The sequence below is a fragment of the Musca vetustissima genome, unplaced genomic scaffold, assembly GCF_032173495.1.
Source record: "Musca vetustissima isolate MV318-11 ecotype Yass unplaced genomic scaffold, APGP_CSIRO_Mvet_v1 utg3273, whole genome shotgun sequence".
Lineage (NCBI taxonomy): Eukaryota > Metazoa > Arthropoda > Insecta > Diptera > Muscidae > Musca > Musca vetustissima.
Genome location: NW_026887631.1, coordinates 270,323 through 296,067, shown reverse-complemented (window position 1 = coordinate 296,067; position 25,745 = coordinate 270,323). Strand labels below are relative to the sequence as shown.

Sequence of the window (25,745 nt, the reverse complement as noted above, 5' to 3'; positions counted from 1 at the left end):
CAACAACGACACCACTAACATGGACCACAACAAAAACAATAGCCATAGTACAAGATCGTTGTTTAAACGGCCCAGTGCAGCTATCACATTGCAGTGGTTTTGCTGTCTTCTAATATTCCTGCTATCCCCAGGTAAGTTGTGCCGATGTGAAATGTAATTACTACCGATGCGATACATTTATGGAATTCCCCTTATAAGCCACCCTAAACATGGTATATCTGCTATGCCTATCGAATGGCGTAGTATTTTATATATAGAAAAAATAATAATAATTAATTATAAATGATTTTGTCATATACAATTCGTGGCTATTACAACGCTTTTCTAAATTGGTTACACGAATCTGGCCAGAGCCACATTTATTTACCAAGATGTTCCCTAAATTAGGTAGCCATAAAATTTATCTTACTACTAAGTACAGTGATTAGCAGAAGCTACATTCTACAAATAATAAAAACGCACATTTTAATATAATAATTTCTCCGACAAATGCCTACCTGTTTTCGAGCAGGACATGTTGGAGGGAAATTCCAAAATATTTACGACAGCAACACGTTTAAAGGTGTTACAAAGTAGCCTTTTTTTGCCTTTTGTGGAAAATGTCCATTAGGAATTCGTAGAATTCGTAAATGGTTTAATGATAAACGATTTCGTGCTTTTCGTCGTATCGACATCCTCGTATTGGTATTATCGTATTTAGCATACTGCATACTTTATATCTAAATAGATAAATAATTGTTTTTGAAAATAAATACAAATTAATGTCATATTTCCATTTGTTTAGGGTCTATTTTAAAGAGAGGCATATTTAGTTATACCATAGAGCCAGTGGCATAGGCAAATAATTGTATTGACAGCAAAATGATCATATTGAGTTTTCCGACTGGGACTTTAATTTGTTCCTTTTTCCCTTCCCAAAAATAGATTTCGACAATTTTTGCAGGTTGTTCCTTATAATAAATGCATTTACAGCCATGCTAAAAAAAATAAAATAATAATACTGCAGGAAGCAGCTTTCCAAACTATTTATAATATTTACAACACATGATTAAATTATTCCAGTAATATAATGTAACATCGACAGCTTTTCATGTATATTCCACTATTTAGAACCTCTATTTTATTAGACCTTGGGTAAAAACGCATCATTTATTAAAAACAAATCTAACACAGAGGCCCGTTCTTACTCAAGTATTACGGCTTCTATTACAAAATGTTTTTAGTCGAAAATTACAGTAAACGGTGCGTACTCTCCATTCAATAATAGAATTAATTCAACCATTGTGTATATATTAGCCCCATGAGATAATCATGGGTCTGTCGAATGAATTATGACTGATTAGATACATTGATCCAGCATATCTATAAGGACGTTTATTTTCAAAAAATAATCTGCATCAAAATTTGTTAATTTTGTTATTTGCAGCCACCACGTGATTATGACCAAGACAAGTTTCTCTTCTAAAATCAAAAGAACGATTCGAATTAATAAGCATTATGGTGATAGATAAGCTCTTTTTTAGTTTTTAATTTTATCTATGAAATGAATATTTTAAAGCACCACGTTCGTCCGAATATAACCATGAATGTCTGATTAGGAGCACCGAAGACCCTATTGAATTAACAAAAACGGCACACCCCTGGAAAAAGAAAACAACGATGGGAGGGGAAAGAGGGTGGTGAATGATGGTGGCCATGGTTAATGGACATAACTATTTGTCAGTTGTACTAAACTTTGAGCATATTTATATGACTGTGATTTACATGCCAACAATTCCGCCAGCCGGCCAGTCAAAGAGGCAACAACAGCACCACATGATACATACCTACATACGTACACACTTGTACGTATAATGAAAACCTAATACTCAACCTTAGGCGTAGCTTTTATTGTGGCTGCATTGAAACATTTATAAACATTTACCGTTGGTTTCACTCAGCACTCATATCGATCGCAGCATTTTTATGGGACCTCGAATTATTGATTGTTTATATTATTAATGAAATAATTACGTATTATAGGTTGTAGGTATGTGTGGGTGTGTGTGTGAGAGGGGGAGAGAATAACTGAATGAGAGGGAGAGATAAGCAAACAAGACAGTTGAATATTATTTTTCTACGAGAATGTTGGCATCCAAAAGTGTTCTGTATGTAAAGTGTGTGTGTGTGTGTGTGAACAACAGTATGCGTCATCAAAGCCAAACTTAATGTCTATTATAATCGTTGTTATTGTTTTCTTTTTTTACTGTTTTGGAATGCATCAGCGAACCATTTATGTTTGTTTTGTTGCCGCCATGTTACTGCCCCTTTTTTGTAAGTTCGGGTTACTGAACTAATCATTTTGTTGTTCCCAACGCCCCAGCGTCAAGGGAACTTTATTGTTTATCCCAACATGTTATTGTTGTTGTGCTTTTATTTAGAATTCGGTTATCTACTCGAACGGAAAGGCCCTAACGTTTATAAATGTATTGAAGCGTATTTGCCTGCCCTCTTGATCTAAAGCTATTCTACCTTTAACTAGCAAATGTTACTAAGCTGTCGACATATTTACGCTAGAATGCGGAAACAGGTTTATAAAATTCCCATTTATTGTTTTGTTTTTGTGCACACCCGATCGCCACCACCACGTCTCTCCATAGAAATTCGGTCAGAACATAGAACACAGATGTTCACGATTGTATGGTTGTGTTAGTATAAACATATACCTATGTGAAAAAAAAAACAAAAAATCTTGGTGGAAAATGTTTATACTACTTGCAGTAATTCTCACCATTCTCTCATGAGAAAGATAATAACCAAAAAAACAAAATGAAATCTAAAAGATGCCAGAAGTACGGTTAAATCTTTTCTCAGGTTCTAATAGAGGCAAACAAACAGCTGGACGACTGTACACATACAAATATACATAGGAAGATTAATGTATGCGAGTGTGTTCGTCTTTTCATGATGTTGGATTACCCTTCCCCAAACCTTTTAAAAGATTTCCCTTTGATTGATCTTTATTTTCCCCCGATAAAAAATCTGTTGTGTTAGCTATTATAAAGATAGAATGGAAATAGTAATATCTCAAAAAGATGAATAAAAGGTTCATGTCAATTTTTTTTTGTATTTAATGTCATTTTATAGAAAATGAACAATGTTGGTCCGACTTTTAAAAGCGAATCTGATGGTGGCACTTACATTAGAACTGTAATGTAAATTATTCATGGTTTTCAGGTCTTTTCTTAAAGTGCATTCTTGTGACATCAATTAGTATCAGACAATCTAAAAGATATATATTTTTTTGACAATACCATTAATGGTATTTACGTTTCTATGATTTTCAACGGACTTGTATAATTTTTTGATAAGAGTTTTGCCCACACATATGTACATACATATATTTCATATCGTAACAAATTGGCTTCCAATTTTCATATACAGTTTCAGATGTTTTTAATACCACTAGCTATACACATTTCGCATACATATGTTAACTTATTATAAAACTACACTACTATGAACCGACCGATTCGGGGGAATCAGATCTGAATAAATTATAACATTTAGTTCGGTTAGGAGTCAGAATATACTATATTTACGAAATCCACTCATTCTCCAATGTCATATCCATTGACATATGGCATGTCAATGCTGCTTCGAAACATATACTGAACAAATTCATATACATACATATATTAACATGTCGTATAAGACAATGTATATTCATTTTTTTATTTCAGAGAAAAAATTATATTGATTTTTGTTTAGGTTTTAATATTGGCTTTATTATGGTCTAAATAATATAAGAAAATATAAGGTATATTGTCCTCAAATTTAGGTAAATCTGGTAAAAAAACTCGATTGAAATTTCGATGGACCTTTTTCTTAAAAAACCTAAAGAAATAATTATATTTTGCTCTAATATACAAAAATTATTGGATATTTGCCCATACAATTTTGAAAGTGCAGGTTTGAAAAGCTTTGAATTTGAAATTTGCCAAACTTCAATCCTCCTTAAATAGTTTCAATAATCTAACTGCGAAATGCAATGCTATATATATATATATATATATATATTGCCAATCAAACTTAATTTTATTTCAAAGATAGCAGATTAATGTTGTAATGGCGCTTGTCTTCTTTTTCATTTTTTTATTTCGGAAACCGATTCAAACTCAATTTTGTAACCGTTTTATTTGCAAGTGACCTCTGTATTTGGGGTTCCTCTATGTGGATAAAAACATATCTATTAGTTATTTGACATTTAACATCGTTTGTGTTTTTATGATTTTACCAATTTCTGGAAGGAAAGCGTTAGCCTGAAGTGTTACCGAGACTTCTTCTAAACGCTTAACAAATTTCTCGGTCATTTGGATCTTAGAAAGACGAGTGATCGACATATAAAGTGTTCTAAAGCCTCCATAAAAGTATTTCGCAATAAGGAAAAAATTATTTTCTGTTAAAATTCACTTGGGCTTGTGAAATTTATAATTGTCCAGCCGTTTTCATAATTTTTTTGGTTTATTGCATCTAAATTAATCTTTTTCTGTCAAGTAAGTAAAAGTCTCGATATTTTTTTTATTTTTGCTGAGGATATTAACTTAATTACTTTGTTAGCTAGTTTCTTGGTCATCTCTTTGGATTTTATCAGCTAACCTATCAAATTTGCCGTTGTCACGTACGAAATTCTTTGTCATTCTCTGATAGGTAATTATTCATTTCGCCCTAGCTTATAAGGCTCTCATTTAATCAAAGGTTATTTTTTTTCTTTTTTTGGTCGCTTGTTAGCTTATAGTGCTCACTAACAACATACGAAGGTGCATTGAAAGGAATTGAGAACCAAATCTTTCGATATTCGAACATAGCTGTCCCGCTAGTGGCGACACAGCGAGGGAATCAGTTCTCAACAATCGCCTTCTTTAATACGTCGAAGTACGGGGCTCGTGATAACAGTTCAGAGAATATGAGTGTGAAATCCAGAAATTGGTAAAATTTGGTGAAATTATACGTATATAAAGGTTTCCATGTACACTAATGAAATTGGATTACCCTTCGAAGGAAAGCCAAAAGTTGAGTTAAAAAAAATTGAACGAATACCATTAACGGGTTGAGCTGGTCATATCAACATAAAAATAAGAAAAATTAACTAATTAATTAAATAATATTAAGATCATTAATTGTTACAGAATTTTCAAATATTCTTCTGAGTGTTATTTTTGTGGATCAATTTTTGTTTCAAAAGTAAATGAAAAATTTATTAAAAGAGGGAAAAAAATACAAAAAAAAAAAAAAAGAAAGAATCAATAACCCAAAGGTGACAAAAATTTGGTTGAATACCGTTGCATTCTTTATGGAACATCATCAAACATACATACATATTTACACATTGCTTTTGTCTACATCTAATGATCATTAAGTATTATACGTGATACGATATTTGTGAATTCAGTTTGGTGATGTCCCTGCTGGAATGTTAATAATATTGGCGATTTAACATTATCACCCCGGTTGATGTTAACACTATAAATGAATATGTGTGTGATGTTATTGAATGTTACGTGCAAATCTCCCTGTTGATTCGGCTCGTCACTCTCAGAGAATTAGTCTAAATAGGCATTCTCTGTGATCAACAGAAATGATAACCCGACTCTCTTACAAATACTCTCTGTTCTCAGTCTTGTAGCTGCACTCAATTACCTGCGTTGCCAATCTCTGCGAAAGTACTTTCAACGAGGGATAGACAAAATCAAAGTAAGTCAATGAACTAATCTTGCATTGTTTTCTTTTTTATTTTTATACGAAGTTCGTAAAAAAAGAGTGACCATATTGGGAATAAATCAGTGTATTTTCAGACTTGTTGGAGACATATTTCATAGCTAATAAAATTGTCATTAATAATTTCCTTGCTATCCTAAAAATTAAATATTGTTTTAAACAATAAAAAAATTTAACAGTTTTGATATTAATGATTATTTTTTTTGTGCATCTGAATGAACAATATGGTCACCCTTTTGTTATTGATGTTTACTACAAGACACAAACAGATTTGTTTTGTTACCAAACAGTAACATGTTTAAAAAAAATGATGAGATAATCGCGATAATGTTGCAAATATCAATTTTTGTTTCAATCTTTGGTGATATATGATTTTTTTTCTATTATAAACATACATATAACTTTTTCTATAGCTTGTGTTTATTTTTTTTTATTTCTAAAAATACAATAACACTCAGAAAAAATAACATCAATTAGTTTAAATTAATCACAGAATAAATGAATATTTAAAGTTGTCTTAAACTATTTACAATTAGTAGTACAGTTTATAATAATTTATTTTTTCTGTTATCATGAATTTAGCTTTTATATGATTTCATTAGGAATTGTTTATATTTCATATTTAAGAGGTTTTGATGTATTCACATGAATTTTATGGATTGTAATAAAGAGAAGATGATGTCTGAGTAAAGTCGAAAGAGATCTGTTTGGTTTCTCAGTCATGTAGGTAAAAAAGGTTTGTAATAGCCGAGTTTTGGGGCTACAACAAAAATTTCAGAAGATCTCATGAGAAAGGTTGCAGCCATGGTTGGGTGGGTGTTAAGGCGACATAACACCTTGTTGCTTAGAAACGTTTGATTCCCTCTTCATCTCTCTTTCTAGTTTCTATCAAATATGTTTGTATTTGTAAACAATCTTTCCCGTCTTCACTACATAATGTAGTGTTAACAGAGCCACTATTGCATATCTAAATTTCCGTTTCCTCTGTTTAATGTTAAACTCATTTTTTATAAGTAAAATAACGAAATGCACGCATATATTTTTATATTCACTGGTAGCAAAGTGGTGTGGTCACTTTCAAGGTTATCGAACCCCCCCTCCGACGAGCAGTAGGCTGGATTAAAGCGTGCATCCTTGCTAAAGTAAACCAAAATAACATCAGCCACATACTATAAGGTTGTATGCTACAGTATAAAATATAAAATGGCGCCCAACGTGGGGCCCGAACATAAAAATTACCCATTTCATTAATACCATCTGGCATATTGTCATAACTGTTCGGCTCCTACATAAGTTAATTATTTTATTTCTTTACCTTTTTTTCATCAAGGGTATTGTATACTATATGGAATTCATTCATGGTCAATGTACTATCCTGAAATGACCTCTAGTCTACAGTGCTACTTTCTTACATTTCTTTGTGATTCTCTGCTCCCACATTATTTGATGGAACTCTGCTTCTGGTGTCCATAATGCTAGATCAGACCACTTATAGTATGGATCAGTACAATTACAAATCCTATTATACTTCTGGAGATGTGGAAAAGTGTTTTCACACCGGAGTATTAACCCTTTCACTAATCATTTTTATTTCAATCAAATGTTGTTGTCTATTTCAGACCTAACCTAACCTACTGACAAGAGATCAAACAGATTTGTATAATTTACGAATTTGGTATTCCGATTTGGAAATTTATTTTTATATCAATTTAGTTTAAAGTATCAGATGTGTTTATTGAAGTTAACTATAGGTACTTGTGGTTTTCATTAGTTACATTTTGGGGACATATTCACCCTTATCAATTCCTGTGCTTTTACTGCCGTATGGTGTTAGTATTTATACTAACATACGTATTCGTAATATATTCTTGTTGACAATGTTCTACGCTATTTCAAGTGATTCATTGATTGTTAACTTGGGGTATATTCCTATATTTTTGCTATTACTAAAAGTTTCCACGTATCACATGTTTTTTTTATTGTTTGTAGATATTGTTATTTTGAATTATAAGAATTAGGATTTATTAAATTGGAATACATTATTTTAGGTAGTAATTATAAGAGTTATATTAGCTTATCCTGTTCTCACTTAATGTGAGTAGTTACTATTTGTACTTTATACCTCTATTCAGTTTTAGGAATTTTTGAAATATTATTTCACAGCATCTACTACAAGAACACCCCTAGATTTTTGGGATTTACATTTATCTGTTTCTTTTCACCATAGATAGGGAGGTTTCGTTTGGGTTGTTAAAAAAAATTGCTATTTGGACTGTTTATTATTGATATAGATTCCCACTTAGTTTCTTTAATTTGGTTTTTGATTCCACTCAATTTTGTAAGTCGTACTTATTTATTCAAGTCTACGAGTAACAATTGAGATTATTTAAGATGGCTGATGAACCAGGAAATGGTAATACGGAACAAGGAGGTTCTGAAGTCACACATCCAATTTGTGGAGCTTGTGCGTCAATGATAACCACCAAGTCACAGTTTGTAAGAACTAACTGTGGTCATACATTTCACAAACCTTGTTTGGCAAAGGCTGAGAAAATTAGACCTTATTGTCCCCTCTGTAATGCCAGATTACTTAGCGAGCCTCCAACGCCCAGCAGTTCCATCATTAGAACTAGGTCTCAAGCTAAAGGCTCATCTAATCAACCCCCCAGTAGCGGATCCAACCCAGAAGAGTCTAGAACTGATACAGTGGAGGCTTCAGGAAGCAGTAGTTCGAATACTTCTGTTGCTATTCGCCCTAGTGATTTGCAGGATATGATAACTTCGATAGTGTCCGCTCAACAAAGTCAGCTTCTTGCCAGTTTGGGAGATCAAATTTCTCGAATTGTTCAGTCTAGTATAGAGTCCAAATTCTCCTCATTGAATATTTCAGGCCACGCTGCTGCGCCGCCTGCTACTCAACAACAATCACCGAGGCAAATGCAGACTTTGCCAGCTGTGGAGGAGCGTACCTTCCGCGAGATGCTAGGTATTTCTCTGAATACTTCTCACAACAATGTCCCACTTAACACCAGCCGTTCCGGTCCATCAGCCTCCGGCCATTCTTTGTCTTCAGACTTATCGTCCAGGCCAGATAAAGTCCTTCATATTATTTCTAATTGGCGAATTAAATTCAGTGGTACTGCAGGTGGGTTGAGTGTAGATAATTTCATTTATAGGATAGAGGCTCTGACCTTGCAGACCCTTCAGGGCGACTTTGATTTGCTTTGCCGTAATGCGAGTTCGCTTTTTGAAGGAAAAGCAGCCGATTGGTTTTGGCGTTACCACCGATCGGTTTCTTCAGTGTCTTGGAATGATTTATGCAGGGCATTGAGACAACAGTATTGCGACTCTCGGTCGGATGTAGATATAAGGGAGCTCATTCGGGACCGAAAGCAGAAACAGGGTGAGAGTTTCGACCATTTTTATGACGCAGTAGTGGAATTGACCGATAGGTTAAAAGAGCCGTTGTCCAATGGTATGCTGGTGGAGATACTTAGGCGTAATTTATTACCCGATATTCAGCACGAGATCCTGAACATTCGAATCTCATCAATTCAAGAGCTGCGGGACATATGTCGAAGAAGAGAATTCTTTCTCCAGGATATTTGTCGTAAACATGGATCAGGGTATTCGAAGCCAGCATACATGGGGAAAAAGGTTTTTGGTCTTGAGGAGGTTACAATGGAAGATGAAGTAGAATCGTCAAGTGCCGAAAAAGATGAAATTTCGGCATTAACTCTAATTTGTTGGAACTGCCAACAAGTCGGACATCGTTATCAAGACTGTCTCTGCGAGAGGACTGTCTTTTGTTATGGCTGCGGGGCGCCCGATACCTATAAACCCACTTGCAAGAAATGTAACCCAAAAAACTGCCGACTTGGTGCACAGACCAGTGCACCAAAACGGAAACCGGAAATGGAATAAAAATTTTGGAAAGACCAAAAACAGTTAATCATAATTGCTTAACAAAATATCACGATAATAATGCGAACAACACCAAATATGATAATAACGAAACTTACAATTCCGCTCCAGTATCACCTCCTTTTAGGCCTTTACATATACGTCTCAAAGAATATTACGAGGTCAGAGATAGAATTTTTAATGAAGTATCCAAACCATCTAGATCAGCAAGGCGGATTCGCAACTTTTGGAAAAAGGTGAAGAGTTTTAATCAAAAGTTTATCTGCTCTGTTCTTGACAAACCCTCTGATGTTAGGCCATATGCTGAGGTAATACTCTTCGGCCAAAATATGTTAGGTTTAATGGATACGGGTGCCTCTTTAAGTTGTATTGGTGCTAGAGCAGCTGAGGACTACTTAGGATCGGGTAAACCATTTAGGAAATTAAATTCTTCTGTCAAAACCGCCGATGGAAAGAGTCAAAGTGTTGTAGGTTATATTGACACTAAAATTACTTTTAAAGGATCTGAAAAGGACATCACTATTTTCATAATACCAAGTCTCAATAGAAACTTATTTTTGGGGATTGATTTTTGGAGTAGTTTTGATCTTCTTCCAACTGGTTTAGTGTACAAAGGGTATATATCTGACAGTTTATCAATGATTGAAGAGATGTCTGCTCAAGTTCAGCTATCTGATTTGCAAAAACAGCAGTTGGAGAAAGTTGTAAATTTGTTTCCATCTTTCTCTAAGCAGGGTTTGGGAAAGACTCATATTATGCAACATGTGATTGACACAGGATCTGCAAAACCGATAAAGCAGAGACATTTCCCGGTATCTCCTGCCGTGGAAAAACTTATATACGAAGAATTAGATCGCATGCTTGAGTTGGGTGTCATAGAAGAATCAAACAGTCCGTGGTCTTCCCCTGTCGTACTTCACAGGAAACCAGGAAAGAACAGGCTCTGTTTAGATAGTAGAAAATTAAATTCGGTAACTGTGGGTGATGCATATCCTTTGCCCCATATTGATGGTATTCTGAGCCGTTTGCCTAAAGCGGAATTCATTTCAGCCTTGGATCTGAAGGATGCCTTTTGGCAGATCCCGTTGGATCAGCAATCTCGAGAGAAAACAGCATTCACCGTTCCTGGGAGACCGTTGTACCATTACACGGTGATGCCTTTTGGCCTATGTAACGCGCCACAGACAATGTCGCGTCTCATGGATAAGGTTATTCCACCGGCTCTCAGGACGGAGGTGTTTGTTTATCTTGACGATTTGCTGATTGTTTCGGATTCCTTCCAAAGGCATCTGGATGTTCTAAGGCTAGTTGCAGGCAAATTAAAGGATTCTGGCTTGACCATCAATGTGGAGAAAAGCAATTTCTGTGTGTCGGAGGTAAAGTACCTTGGTCACCTTGTAGGGGGAGGTGTTATAAGAACGGACCCTGACAAAATTTCAGCCATAACGGATTTTCCAGTACCTCGGTCGATAAAGCAAGTTAGAAGATTTCTAGGAATGACAGGATGGTACAGGAAATTCATCAGGGACTATGCTTCGATAGCCACACCTCTCACGGATCTCACCAAAACAAAACGTAGATTTGTTTGGAACTCTGAAGCACACGAATCCTTTGAAGCTTTAAAGACCTGTTTGAGCACCGCTCCAGTCTTACATAGCCCTGATTTCTCACAGCCGTTTTTCATACACTGTGATGCTAGTAAGACTGGTATAGGAGGAGTATTGGTTCAGAAAGATGCGGAGGGCGAAGAGTTTCCCATTGCCTTTATGTCAAAGAAACTCAACCAAGCCCAACGTAACTATTCGGTGACCGAACAGGAATGCTTAGCAGCAATGTTAAGCATTAAAAAATTCAGAGCGTATGTGGAGGGACATGAGTTCACGGTAATCACTGACCATGCGTCGTTGAAGTGGCTCATGTCCCAAACAGATCTCAGCACACGGTTAGCTCGCTGGGCTTTGAAGCTTCAAGGGTACAAGTTCGCGATTCAGCATAGACGTGGTTGTCGAAATGTGGTTCCCGATGCGTTGTCCAGGACCAACACGGAAGATTTGTCTGCTTTGGAAGCATTAATTCCGTCCATTTTTGAGGTAGATAACCCAATCAATTCTCAATCTTGCAGCGGTGTTTTTGTAGATATGGACTCTGAACATTTTAAAACCGATAGCTATAAACAGTTATTGATGAAAATAGAGAAAACTTTAGACAAAATGCCAGATCTAAGGATAATTGATGGGTTCCTCTATCGTAGAACGGAGCATGCAACTGGGGAGCAGGTACAGGATGATTTGGCGTGGAAGCTATGGATTCCCCAGGAAATGGTACCTGAGCTCCTGAAACGTGCTCATGACGATCCACTGTCAGCCCACGGAGGTATCAACAAAACCTTATATCAATTAAGAAGATTTTATTTTTGGCCGAATATGGTTGTTGACGTCAAAAACTATGTGAATGGCTGCGAAATTTGCAAGGCTAGCAAACACCCAAACCAGCCCTTAAGACCTCCGATGGGTAAAACATCGGAAACCCAGAGATTTTTCCAAAAACTATTCATAGATTTTCTTGGACCATACCCAAGATCGAGGTCAGGCAACATAGGCATTTTTGTAGTGTTAGATCACTATACAAAGTTTCCTTTCTTGAAGCCTGTAAGGAAGTTTTCGTCTGAGGTGGTAGTAGAATATTTGGAGAATGAGTTGTTTAATACATATGGTGTTCCGGAGGTTATTGTCTCCGACAATGGATCGCAATTCCGATCAAACATATTTAGTAACTTTTTGAAGCGATTTGGCGTTTATCATTTATTTACTGCAGTTCATGCGCCCCAAGCCAATGCCTCCGAGCGAGTAAATAGGTCGGTTTTGGCGGCTATAAAATCATATATTTCCCCCGATCAGAAGAACTGGGACCAATTGCTTGGTAATATATGTTGTGCTCTTAGATCTTCCATTCATTCGGCTATAGGTACATCGCCATACTACCTTGTTTTTGGCCAACATATGATTACAAATGGTTCCTCGTACCGAATCCTGAAGCAGTTGAATATGTTAGAAGATCGCACTGTTAGATTTAATAGAGACGATTCTCTTGCCATAATGGGCGATAGAGCTAAAAAAATTATGTCCAATCAATATGCGAGGAATCAGAGGTCCTATAATCTAAGGTCTAAAGACGTTTCCTTTGATGTAGGCCAGGAGGTGTACCGTCGGAATTTCAGGCAGAGCAATTTCTCGCAGGGTTATAATTCGAAATTAGCTCCCAATTTTCTGAAAGCTCGAGTTCGTAAGAAGTTAGGAAATTCCAATTATGAACTTGAGGATCTGCAAGGAAATCTTGTTGGTGTGTATCATGCGAAGGACATTCGTCAATAAAAGATTGTTAGACAAGCGGTGTCAGCTTTGGTTTTAGAAAGTTTGAAACCCCAAAGCTGATTTTGGCTGGGGGGAGTTGTAATGGCGCTTGTCTTCTTTTTCATTTTTTTATTTCGGAAACCGATTCAAACTCAATTTTGTAACCGTTTTATTTGCAAGTGACCTCTGTATTTGGGGTTCCTCTATGTGGATAAAAACATATCTATTAGTTATTTGACATTTAACATCGTTTGTGTTTTTATGATTTTACCAATTTCTGGAAGGAAAGCGTTAGCCTGAAGTGTTACCGAGACTTCTTCTAAACGCTTAACAAATTTCTCGGTCATTTGGATCTTAGAAAGACGAGTGATCGACATATAAAGTGTTCTAAAGCCTCCATAAAAGTATTTCGCAATAAGGAAAAAATTATTTTCTGTTAAAATTCACTTGGGCTTGTGAAATTTATAATTGTCCAGCCGTTTTCATAATTTTTTGGTTTATTGCATCTAAATTAATCTTTTTCTGTCAAGTAAGTAAAAGTCTCGATATTTTTTTTATTTTTGCTGAGGATATTAACTTAATTACTTTGTTAGCTAGTTTCTTGGTCATCTCTTTGGATTTTATCAGCTAACCTATCAAATTTGCCGTTGTCACGTACGAAATTCTTTGTCATTCTCTGATAGGTAATTATTCATTTCGCCCTAGCTTATAAGGCTCTCATTTAATCAAAGGTTATTTTTTTTCTTTTTTTGGTCGCTTGTTAGGTTATAGTGCTCACTAACAACATACGAAGGTGCATTGAAAGGAATTGAGAACCAAATCTTTCGATATTCGAACATAGCTGTCCCGCTAGTGGCGACACAGCGAGGGAATCAGTTCTCAACAATCGCCTTCTTTAATACGTCGAAGTACGGGGCTCGTGATAACAGTTCAGAGAATATGAGTGTGAAATCCAGAAATTGGTAAAATTTGGTGAAATTATACGTATATAAAGGTTTCCATGTACACTAATGAAATTGGATTACCCTTCGAAGGAAAGCCAAAAGTTGAGTTAAAAAAAATTGAACGAATACCATTAACGGGTTGAGCTGGTCATATCAACATAAAAATAAGAAAAATTAACTAATTAATTAAATAATATTAAGATCATTAATTGGTACAGAATTTTCAAATATTCTTCTGAGTGTTATTTTTGTGGATCAATTTTTGTTTCAAAAGTAAATGAAAAATTTATTAAAAGAGGAAAAAAAATACAAAAAAAAAAAAAAAGAAAGAATCAATAACCCAAAGGTGACAAAAATTTGGTTGAATACCGTTGCATTCTTTATGGAACATCATCAAACATACATACATATTTACACATTGCTTTTGTCTACATCTAATGATCATTAAGTATTATACGTGATACGATATTTGTGAATTCAGTTTGGTGATGTCCCTGCTGGAATGTTAATAATATTGGCGATTTAACATTATCACCCCGGTTGATGTTAACACTATAAATGAATATGTGTGTGATGTTATTGAATGTTACGTGCAAATCTCCCTGTTGATTCAGCTCGTCACTCTCAGAGAATTAGTCTAAATAGGCATTCTCTGTGATCAACAGAAATGATAACCCGACTCTCTTACAAATACTCTCTGTTCTCAGTCTTGTAGCTGCACTCAATTACCTGCGTTGCCAATCTCTGCGAAAGTACTTTCAACGAGGGATAGACAAAATCAAAGTAAGTCAATGAACTAATCTTGCATTGTTTTCTTTTTTATTTTTATACGAAGTTCGTAAAAAAAGAGTGGCCATATTGGGAATAAATCAGTGTATTTTCAGACTTGTTGGAGACATATTTCATAGCTAATAAAATTATCATTAATTATGACTATTTTGCAAAAACAATTATCATTAATAATTTTCTTGATATCCTAAAAATTAAATATTGTTTTAAACAATAAAAAAATTTAACAGTTTTGATATTAATGATTATTTTTTTGTGCATCTGAATGAACAATATGGTCACCCTTTTGTTATTGATGTTTACTACAAGACACAAACAGATTTGTTTTGTTACCAAACAGTAACATGTTTAAAAAAAATGATGAGATAATCGCGATAATGTTGCAAATATCAATTTTTGTTTCAATCTTTGGTGATATATGATTTTTTTTCTATTATAAACATATATATAACTTTTTCTATAGCTTGTGTTTACTTTTTTTTTATTTCTAAAAATACAATAACACTCAGAAAAAATAACATCAATTAGTTTAAATTAATCACAGAATAAATGAATATTTAAAGTTGTCTTAAACTATTTACAATTAGTAGTACAGTTTATAATAATTTATTTTTTCTGTTATCATGAATTTAGCTTTTATATGATTTTATTAGGAATTGTTTATATTTCATATTTAAGAGGTTTTGATGTATTCGCATGAATTTTATGGATTGTAATAAAGAGAAGATGATGTCTGAGTAAAGTCGAAAGAGATCTGTTTGGTTTCTCAGTCATGTAGGTAAAAAAGGTTTGTAATAGCCGAGTTTTGGGGCTACAACAAAAATTTCAGAAGATCTCATGAGAAAGGTTGCAGCCATGGTTGGGTGGGTGTTAAGGCGACATAACACCTTGTTGCTTAGAAACATTTGATTCCCTCTTCATCTCTCTTTCTAGTTTCTATCAAATATGTTTGTATTTGTAAACAATCTTTCCCGTCTTCACTACATAATGTAGTGTTAACAGAGCCACTATTGCATATCTAAATTTCCGTTTCCTCTGTTTAATGTTAAACTCTTTTTTTATAAGTAAAATAACGAAATGCACGCATATATTTTTATATTCACTGGTAGCAAAGTGGTGTGGTCACTTTCAAGGTTATCGAACCCCCCCTCCGACGAGCAGTAGGCTGGATTAAAGCGTGCATCCTTGCTAAAGTAAACCAAAATAACATCAGCCACATACTATAAGGTTGTATGCTACAATGTACACATGCATACATCAGTAAATATTTTCACTTAATTAAAAATATACAGACAACAGTAAACAAAAAAGAAAATAATAATAAATAATGGTTGGTGCATCAATACCAAAAAAATGATCACAACCAACTTATCCATGGCATGTATGCTTGACTACCATAAGCGTGAAGAGATGGCTGGATCAGTCAATCGACTTGAATTGTTGAAAATTTTGGCAAATGATTGCCAATTGCAACAAAAAATGATTATTAAGATTCAAAAACATGAAATTAAATTAAAAAGCATAGACATATCAATTAGGTGGATTCCATTCACACTTTATATCTAATATATAGATTTCACCAAAATCATTGTTTAATGGACAATAAAAAAAATGTAGAACATCAGAATATTAACAATTATAGTACGTCTAAATATACGTAAGAATGTATGTATACGGGAGGAGAAAAAAAACATGTTTGTAAAGCAAAAAGAAAAAAAGAAACGAAACTAAAGCTTATGCCTCTTTACTACAGGCATGGAGGTCTATTAGATAAATCGTCATTAGTTAAATAAAGAAACAAATGACCGACACCAACAACGAAGTCAACATTAAATGCCAATTTAGCAAAAGGTGAATAGAGTGTACCCTACAGCAAGTAGTGATTGCGTGTCCAAGATTAAATTCTGTTATGGTAATGTATTGAATTGTAGCGCCATTCAAATGCCTACTTGTCATAAACAAAATGCTAAATGAAATGCACCCTCCTTCACACCTACTGATGGCAGTAAGAAATACACACACTCACTCACACACACATTTCTACTGCAGTGCCACTGATCGATGACCTCAAAAGCAACATTCATTCGGATGGCATGTCGTGTCGTGTATGTTTGTAAGATTAGAGAGTATGTATGTGTGTAATTATGCTTCTACATTACTTCGACATCGAGCCTAAAGTACTTAGGGAATCACTACATTAGCCGTTCTAATGTTCGACGGTCTCTTCTATTGCTGGTCATAAATACTAAAGACGGATACATAAGTATGCGTGTGTGTGTGTGCTTGTCTGTGTGTCAGTTTGACAGTGCCATTTGCCATTTCGTTTAAATGGGGAAGTTCTTATGGGCTTCCACTTTTGACCTGGTAAAAGCATTTGCAACGCGTTTCTGCCATGTTTCCAACAATGTACTGAACGGTAGCAGCAGTGGCTTAAAGATGCCTAAGGTCACAATGTTCTTTCCCAACCATTAGTTCTAGTTTCGGGCTCTGTTTGTTTTCATGTTTTGATTTTTATTCTGCTCTCTCTTTCCTCCACTTTCAGAATCAACAGTAGTGGCGGGCGCTTCGAGGGAAGCCTATTTCAATGGATCGGCTTATCTGCGTTTGTTGTCGCCCATGCCAATCTGGGATCATTCAGCAATTAGTTTTCGTTCATGTAGAGGTACGTTAAAGGCCCCGCTAATTGACAGGTGGATATCGGAATTAATACTCTATTGGTTTCCAATTTCAGGTGGGGAGATTTTGGCTCAGCAGTACAACAAAAACTCAATTGTCATCTCTGTGATAAATGACTTCTTGCAAATATCGTTGGCGGGTCCGGCAGTGATAGGACCGAATAATCGTGTAGATGTCAAGTACTCATACCATCTGTTGGACAATAAATGGCACACGATACAGTTCAAGTATGAATATGGCAATTTACTGCTGTTCATTGACCGCGAATCGAGAGTGTTCGGTAAGTATGGCAGTAGCACTGAAATAACTCTACAATCTATCTTATATCTTCGATTTGTTTTTACAGCAAACTCCACGTACAATAGTCAGTTCCTTACAAACCAGGATATTGGCAATGAAGCAGCCATTTTGATTTTGGGCAATTCGTTCACGGGCTGCTTACAGGATGGACCAGGTCTGCAGTTCGTTAATGACTCAATGACGGTACAGAATGCCGTATTTGGAGCCTGTCCTCTAGGCAGTGGGCCTTGCTCAGATCACGATGTTCCTCTGAGAAATCAAGATTTTTGTGCCAATGATCCGTGCATGGGCTATGGTCTTTGCATATCCCATGCCGATGGTTACGAATGCCGCTGTACCGCCAGATATTCGGGTAAAAACTGTCAGATGGACAATGGCTCACCATGTGATCGAAATCCATGCTCAAATGGCGGCACCTGTTTTGAGGACAGCCGTGGCGATTACCAATGCATTTGCCCGCCCAACCACACGGGGAAGCACTGCGAGACTGAAATCAACATCAATCCTTTGTGCCAAATTAATCCTTGCCTGAACAACGGCGCCTGCGTTGTTGCGCCCGGTAGCAATTCGATTGAGTGCGAATGTCCCAAGGGCTATGCGGGCAGTCATTGCGAGACCGATATGGATGACTGTGCATCGCAACCGTGCCAAAACAATGGCAAGTGCGTGGATAAAGTCAATGGATTTGTCTGTGACTGTTCGAATACTGGCTTCATAGGACCTTTGTGCCAAACCAACATCGACGAATGTGAAATGAAGCCGTGCCGCAATGGTGGGAAGTGCTTTGACACCAACGGCTGGTATATTTGCCAATGCCTTGATGGGTGGGGCGGTGACTTGTGCGAAAAGCCCATTAGTTGCCAAACTCAGCAGTGTCTGAACGGCGGTACGTGTGTCGACAAGGCCATTGGATTTCAGTGTATGTGTCTACCTGGATATTCCGGAGAGCTTTGCCAGCAAGGGCCTCCGCCATGCCCCCAGTGTCCCATTGACTCGGAATGTGTAGCAGGAAAGTGCATCTGCAAGCCAGGAACTACAGGTGAGTGTGCCGCGGCCTATGACACGCGATCATTGAATGTGGTTTGCGGTTAATCGCCCCTCATTTACATGTGGGAATTGTGCATGCGAGTTATAATAATCACTGTTTCATTTATTTCGGTTGTGTGTTTTACATTCTCATTGTCTCGACGACGGAAAAGCTTCCGACACAAATGCTTCACATGACAGTCAAACGCCCTGCGAAGACAGTGGCAAAAGTAAACGGTATATACCACCAGAGTGGCTTAAGAAGAAGCGATGTGAGCTTAAATTGAGTATGTCCACATTTATTATAAATTTCTTTATGTATGAAGTGTACATTTTTTTGGAGCCACGATCCGCCGCCTAAGCTAGTCGAGTATTCAATCCATGTATATTAAACTTCAGTTCACCCATTTATTTGCACATTCATTCAAGTTCCATTAATTGTGAGATTGTGATGACACCAAAATATGGGATTCTCTCTAAACAAGGAACACTCTCACGTTTATTTCCCACCGGCCGTATGTGTAATATCATTACGTATTTAGTAATAAGTATACGCTTCGAATGACATACCGGGGTTGGTTGTATTAGATCTCAAGATTTGTCGACATTGCCGCACCTGTCTCACATGTCAGTATGTAGCTTCCAATCATAATGTGTACCAGCACCTATTTGCAATCATTCCCATGTCTATTTTTGTTCACCCAATGTATCCTATTTTGCTTTTGTTTCCTCATACACACCTTCTCCCACCATACGGTTTGAATTTGAATTCTAATTTAAATTTTGCAATTTTTTGAAATACGCACATCCATGCAAATGTATGTATGTGTGTCCATGTAAACATCCGTAATGTTGATGACGACGACGACGACGATCGCAAATGACGACGATGCTCTTGGTATTAACGCTACTTGTTGTTGCTTCTGCATAGGCCCCATTGGTCACTGCGTGCCTGTCGATGCCAGTGCAGTTGTGTCATCACCACCGCTATCGGCGAGTAGTAGTACCTCCCCTTCTTCTTTAGCGAACAGCCAACAGTCACCCAGATCGGCACAGTTGAATGCATGCTCCTCTGATAAATGCCTTAATGGCGGTACTTGCCAGGGCTTCGCCACGAACTATACATGTATTTGTGCTAGTGGATTTAAAGGTTTGGACATACCAGTATCTCAGTAGCACATAAAACCTTTGTTCATGGCACCTAGAAACACACTTTAGCTCAAATGTAGAGAATATACACTGGTCGGATGCTAAAGTTCATTAAATTGAAACACACCTCCTCTTAGTCAGTACATCAAGACTCATGCCTGTTTTGTTTTTTCTTTTTGCTCCGCAATAGGTTTCAACTGTGAATTGCCCACGACGGCTGTAACCGCCGGATGCAAGTGCCTAAATGGCGGCACTTGTTCCCTGAATGGCACCCATTGCTACTGCCCTACTGGCTATTCGGGTGACAGGTGCGAGAAAATGGAGACCTGCACCTTGGCCAACTGTCAGGAGCCCATGGTTTGCTCTCAAAATAAATGCATTTGTCCCGAGAACAAAATTTGTACCCAATGCGCCTCGCAGCCGTGTCGAAATGGAGGCGTTTGCGGCGATCTACCTAATGGCGATTACGAATGCAAGTGTCCCGCCGGGTGGACGGGTCGCAATTGTGTCAAGGATGTGGATGAGTGTTCGATATCGCCAAAAATATGTGGCAATGGTATTTGCAAAAATGAAGAGGGTTCCTACAAATGCTATTGTACGCCCGGCTTTACGGGTATTCATTGTGATTCCGATGTGGACGAGTGCCTCAGTCATCCCTGCCAGAACGGTGCCACATGTCACAACAAGGTAAGTTGGCCATACAGGGGTATAGTTGTTTGGGCGGGTTCCATCGTTTCTCGAAACGACAGACAAGTATTACTAAATCACAATAGCTGTTTTTCTTTAAATACGGAAAGCATCGGATTTTAAGACAAGTAAGTCGAGATAGTGCTTTATTTGTTTGGCGCCCTTAATCCCTCCGCCATTTCTGGACTAGACAATTGCTACGGCTCTTATTTCCCCCTTACATTGCTCAAATGCCCAACATCAGTCCTAGTCGGAAAGTCATTTAATCGAATTTCTTTTTTGGGCTTTTTGCCTGTCTAGATCAACGCCTATGAATGCGTTTGCCCACCTGGTTACATGGGTCTCAACTGTGAAATCAACATAGACGAATGCGCCAGCAATCCCTGTTCCATTGGCTCAACGTGTCTCGACTTGATCAACAATTTCACCTGCTCCTGTATTCCCGGAATGACGGGTCGCTTCTGCGAGATCGACATAGACGATTGTGTTTCGGGGCCGTGTCAGCATAATGGAGTGTGCATCGACGAACTTGGCGGGTTCCATTGCAATTGCAGTTCGACGGGTTACGAGGGACGATTCTGTGAAATGAATATTGACGAGTGTGCCACCAATCAGTGTGTGAACGGCGCCGAATGTATTGACCAGGTGAACGACTATTTCTGCAATTGCTATGACGGTTTCCGCGGCAAGAACTGTGAGCTCGACATCAACGAATGCGAAAGCAACCCCTGCCAATATAGTGGCACCTGCCTTGAACGCTCCAATATAACCTTGTACGCCTTGAGCCAGACAATGGATTTGCCAAGCATCTTTAGCCAACAATTCAGTTTTCAAAATGCCAGTGGGTAAGTAACATCGAAAATTGACATGTTGTGGCCGAATTTAAGTAGCTTGACCGAATTTCTCGCTTCCTTTCTAGTTACGAATGCGTCTGTGTTCCTGGTATTATGGGCAAGAATTGTGAAATAAATATCAACGAATGCGAAAGCAATCCGTGCAGTAAGCATGGCACCTGCAACGACGGGGTAAGTTGAACATAATTTCAGTTTAGACGGGGCTTAATTGTTATGCTAACTCCTTAGATTGGAACGTACACCTGTGAATGTGACCCGGGCTTTGAGGGCACCTATTGCGAGATCAACATCGACGAATGTGAACGGTACAATCCATGTGGAGATCATGGGACATGTATCGACCAAACGAATGACTACGAATGCGACTGCGACGCCATGTATGGCGGCAAGAATTGTTCGGTACCTCTGATTGGCTGTCTGAGCGCGCCCTGTCTCAATGGTGGCATATGCAAACCGTATCTGGTCAACGAGACTGAACACCTGTTCAATTGTTCGTGCCAGCACGGTTTCCAGGGTGATACGTGTGAGAAGACAACTACGATATCCATGGTGGTCAGCAGTTTAATCACCGTTAAGACTCAACGAGAAGAGGGCTACGATATAAATCTTCAGTTCCGCACCACATTACCCAACGGGGTATTGGCCTTCGGTACTTCGGGGGGACAAAATGAACCGGTCAGCTATATTTTGGAGCTGATAAATGGTCGATTGAATTTGCACTCATCCCTGTTGAACAAATGGGAAGGTGTATTCATTGGCTCGAATTTGAACGACAGCAATTGGCACAAGGTCTTCGTGTCCATCAACACCTCTCACTTGGTGTTGTCGGCCAATGATGAACAAGCCATATTCCCGGTGGGATCCTATGAAACGTCCAATGGCAGTCAGCAACCCTCATTCCCCCTGACCTATTTAGGCGGCACCATTCCGAATTTGAAATCATATCTCAGGCATCTAACACATCGTCCGTCGAGCTTTGTCGGCTGTATGCAGGACATTGTTGTCAACGGCAAATGGATTTTCCCCGAGGAGAGAGGACTGGACAATAACACGAAGTTGACGAACATAGAAAGTGGATGCCGTCGTACGGAGCAATGCAATCCCAATCCGTGTCATTCGAATGGACGGTGTACAGATCTGTGGCATACGTTTGCCTGTACATGTCAACGACCGCACTTTGGGTACACTTGTAAATACAGTAAGTTAATGCATAATTTATTTCGACCGAAAGTCGCTTCTAATGCTGCCATTTTTTTATTTCAGATATAACGGCAGCCACCTTCGGTCACGAGAACACCACCCATTCAGCAGTAATAGTGGAGACCAACGATGTGGCGCGACGAGCTATACGCTCTGTTCTCGACATTTCAATGTTCATACGCACGCGGCAACCAACTGGGCAGGTCTTCTATTTGGGCAGTGATCCTCGCAAATCTAGAGGTGTCGGTAAGTTTCGAAATTCAAATTCATTTCAAATTGAAGATCCCGTTAATGGAAAGTGTTTCCTGCAGATACCGGCAACTCGTACGTCGCAGCAAAACTGCAAGGAGGCGAGCTTTTGGTCCGTATGCAGTTCAACGGCACTCCTGAAGCATACACCGTCGGTGGCAACAAACTGGACAATGGCTATAACCACCTGATCGAGGTGGTGCGCAATCAAACCTTGGTACAGGTAAAGCTCAATGGCACCGAGTACTTCCGCAAGACACTGTCATCGACGGGCTTGCTGGATGCACAGGTGCTTTATTTGGGCGGTCCTGCACCCACAACTGGTGCCACAGAAACAGCCGTCGTGTCTGGTGCTGAGGTGGGAACGGAGTATGCTACTATTAAACCTGAAGATTACTTCAAGGGCATCATTCAGGATGTTAAAGTCAGCAACGGTTCACACACCATGATTGTCGAACTGTACCCGTTGGAGGAGGAGGATTTGGCTCTGCCACCTTCTTTCGGTACCATAACAATCGACCGCTCTTCGGTGCTAAAAGGTGAAGTATCCGATGACTTGTGTCGGAAGAACCCATGCAGACACAATGCCGAATGCCGCAACACATGGAACGATTACATTTGCAAATGTCCCAATGGATACAAGGGAAAGGATTGCCAAGAAATTGAATTCTGTCAGTTGGTGACATGTCCTGGTAGCAGTGTTTGTCAAAATCTGGACTTTGGCTACGAGTGCCTAACCAATATTACATTCCGGGGCAACGAAAAGTCGCCACTTTCCTTTTCATTCTATAAAGAACCACAACTTTTGGACGACTCTAAGCCCAAATTGAAGCCCATTATTGAAATAGCTTACCGCACTCGAACAGGAGGTACTCTACTCTATTTGGAGAATCAAGACAGCTTCTTTGAAATAGGTGTCAATCAGGGCCAAGTTACGGTCACATGGAAATTTAACCAAGATCCGTTGGGAGACACGAAACGTTTTAGCAAAGACAATTCGGATGGTATCGAATGGAGCCGAATCTTTTTACGAGCTCAAAATGGTAAATTAGAAGGCGGTTGGAAGGGATGGGAGAGCATGGTGGATCCATCGCCCTCTTTCTCTGCCGACATTGACATCAACGCATTCGAAGAGCTGATTTCGAGTGGCGCCCAGGTTTATTTGGGCGGAATGCCAACTGAAAGTCATCAGTCGCGTGGTACTCTGTCATCGCAACAGGGTTCTCAGTTCAAGGGCTGTCTCGGCGAGGCTAGAGTGGGTGACCTCTTACTGCCTTATTTCACCAACGAGGAAATGTATCCCCGCACTGAGAACGTTTCAGTGCAGCCACATGTTCAGTTCCGTTTGAATTCAACGCGCCCTGATGAGGGTTGCATACTGTGTTTCAAGAGCGACTGCAAAAACGGTGGCTTCTGTAGTGCTCCGACGGAAAATTATGCATGTACCTGCCAGCCTGGTTATGATGGTGACGATTGTTCCAACAACATTGACGAGTGCGCCACAGCCATGTGCGAGAACAATTCGACATGCATCGACAAGGTGGCACATTTCATCTGTAGTTGTCTGCCAGGGTATGACGGACGATTCTGTGAGAACAACATCGATGAATGTGCCTCGCAACCCTGTCATAATGGCGGTAATTGTACAGACCTTATAGCCGATTTCCGATGTGACTGTACCGATGATTACGCTGGTGCACAATGCGATGTCCTCAAACAAGTCACTTGTGAGAATTTCCCCTGTAAGAATGGTTCAACGTGCCAAGATCGCTACAGTAAGTACCCCGTATAACAATATTCGTGACATATTAATTCATATTCTTCTTTTACCACCTAGATGCCCAGACTGGAAATAATTTCACTTGCACATGCCTACAAGGCTATGAAGAACCACTGTGTGATACACCATTCTGTGAAGTGAAGCCATGTGAACACGGAGGCCTCTGCATAATAGCCGATAATAAGGTAGGTCGAACGAACAATACATTTCATAATATATCTCATAACATGTCTTCATCCTCTGTACAGATTCCAATGTGCCAATGCAGTTTAGGATACACCGGTACGTTCTGTGAAACAGACATCAACGAATGCGATTCGAGTCCGTGTCTGAACGATGGTGTTTGCACCGACCTAGTGGGTGGCTATTCGTGCAATTGCACGGACACCGGCTTTGAGGGTGACAATTGTGAAATCGACATCGACGAGTGTGCCATGAGCGTAGAATATTGCGGTGGTCTTGGCAGGTGCATTAATCAACCGGGTACATTTAAGTGTATTTGTCAAGACTCTTTCTGCGGGGCTTATTGCAATTTCACAGATCCGTGCAAGCAGAGCGATGTGCCACTGTGTATGAACGGGGGTATTTGCGAAGAAGCTTGTGGCGATGAAGCCGATTACAACTGCAACTGTACCGAAGGATATACCGGCAAGAATTGCACAATACTGGTAAGTTATACAAGTAGGCTTGTCGTGACCTTATATAAAACTTTCCCCTCGTCTTCTCTGCAGATCACCGCTAAAGAAGAGCCAAGCACCGCCGACATCGCCATTATTGTAATACCAGTTGTAGTCGTATTGTTGCTGGTGTGTGCTGGACTGCTGGTCACATTCCTGGTTATGGCCCGCAACAAGCGAGCAACCCGTGGTACCTACAGCCCCAGTGCCCAGGAGTATTGCAATCCCCGTTTGGAAATGGACAATGTATTGAAACCGCCGCCAGAAGAAAGGCTCATTTAGTCATACCAACGTCTTATTTATTAAAACTCATTCCTAGTTACGTTAAGCTAATGAAGACAATTGAATGCCGAATAGTAAGAATATCTTCATAACATTCCGCC

The 25,745-nt window shown here is 38.6% G+C and overlaps 1 protein-coding gene across 1 annotated transcript; it reads left to right on the top strand.

Annotated features, from left to right (window-relative positions):
• The first annotated feature begins 73 nt into the window (after positions 1–73).
• LOC133335309 (protein crumbs) lies at positions 74–25,708 on the top strand. The gene is made up of 13 exons (XM_061543597.1): positions 74–131; positions 17,307–17,426; positions 17,496–17,720; positions 17,787–18,779; positions 20,106–20,602; positions 20,903–21,447; positions 21,522–21,627; positions 21,685–22,654; positions 22,720–22,902; positions 22,968–24,680; positions 24,743–24,870; positions 24,934–25,353; positions 25,417–25,708. Exons 2-13 carry the CDS (start codon positions 17,381–17,383, stop codon positions 25,642–25,644), a joined length of 6,054 nt encoding a protein of 2,017 aa, XP_061399581.1. The 5' UTR covers positions 74–131; positions 17,307–17,380; the 3' UTR covers positions 25,645–25,708.
• Positions 25,709–25,745: the final 37 nt, after the last annotated feature.

Excerpts from the sequence above, each read along its gene's own strand:
- LOC133335309 (XM_061543597.1), top strand. The coding sequence starts at position 17,381 with ATGCCAATCTGGGATCATTCAGCAATTAGTTTTCGTTCATGTAGAG. Across the intron at positions 17,427-17,495 it reads TAGTTTTCGTTCATGTAGAG|GTGGGGAGATTTTGGCTCAG; the intron begins GTACGTTAAAGG and ends TTCCAATTTCAG. Across the intron at positions 24,871-24,933 it reads GCATAATAGCCGATAATAAG|ATTCCAATGTGCCAATGCAG; the intron begins GTAGGTCGAACG and ends TCCTCTGTACAG.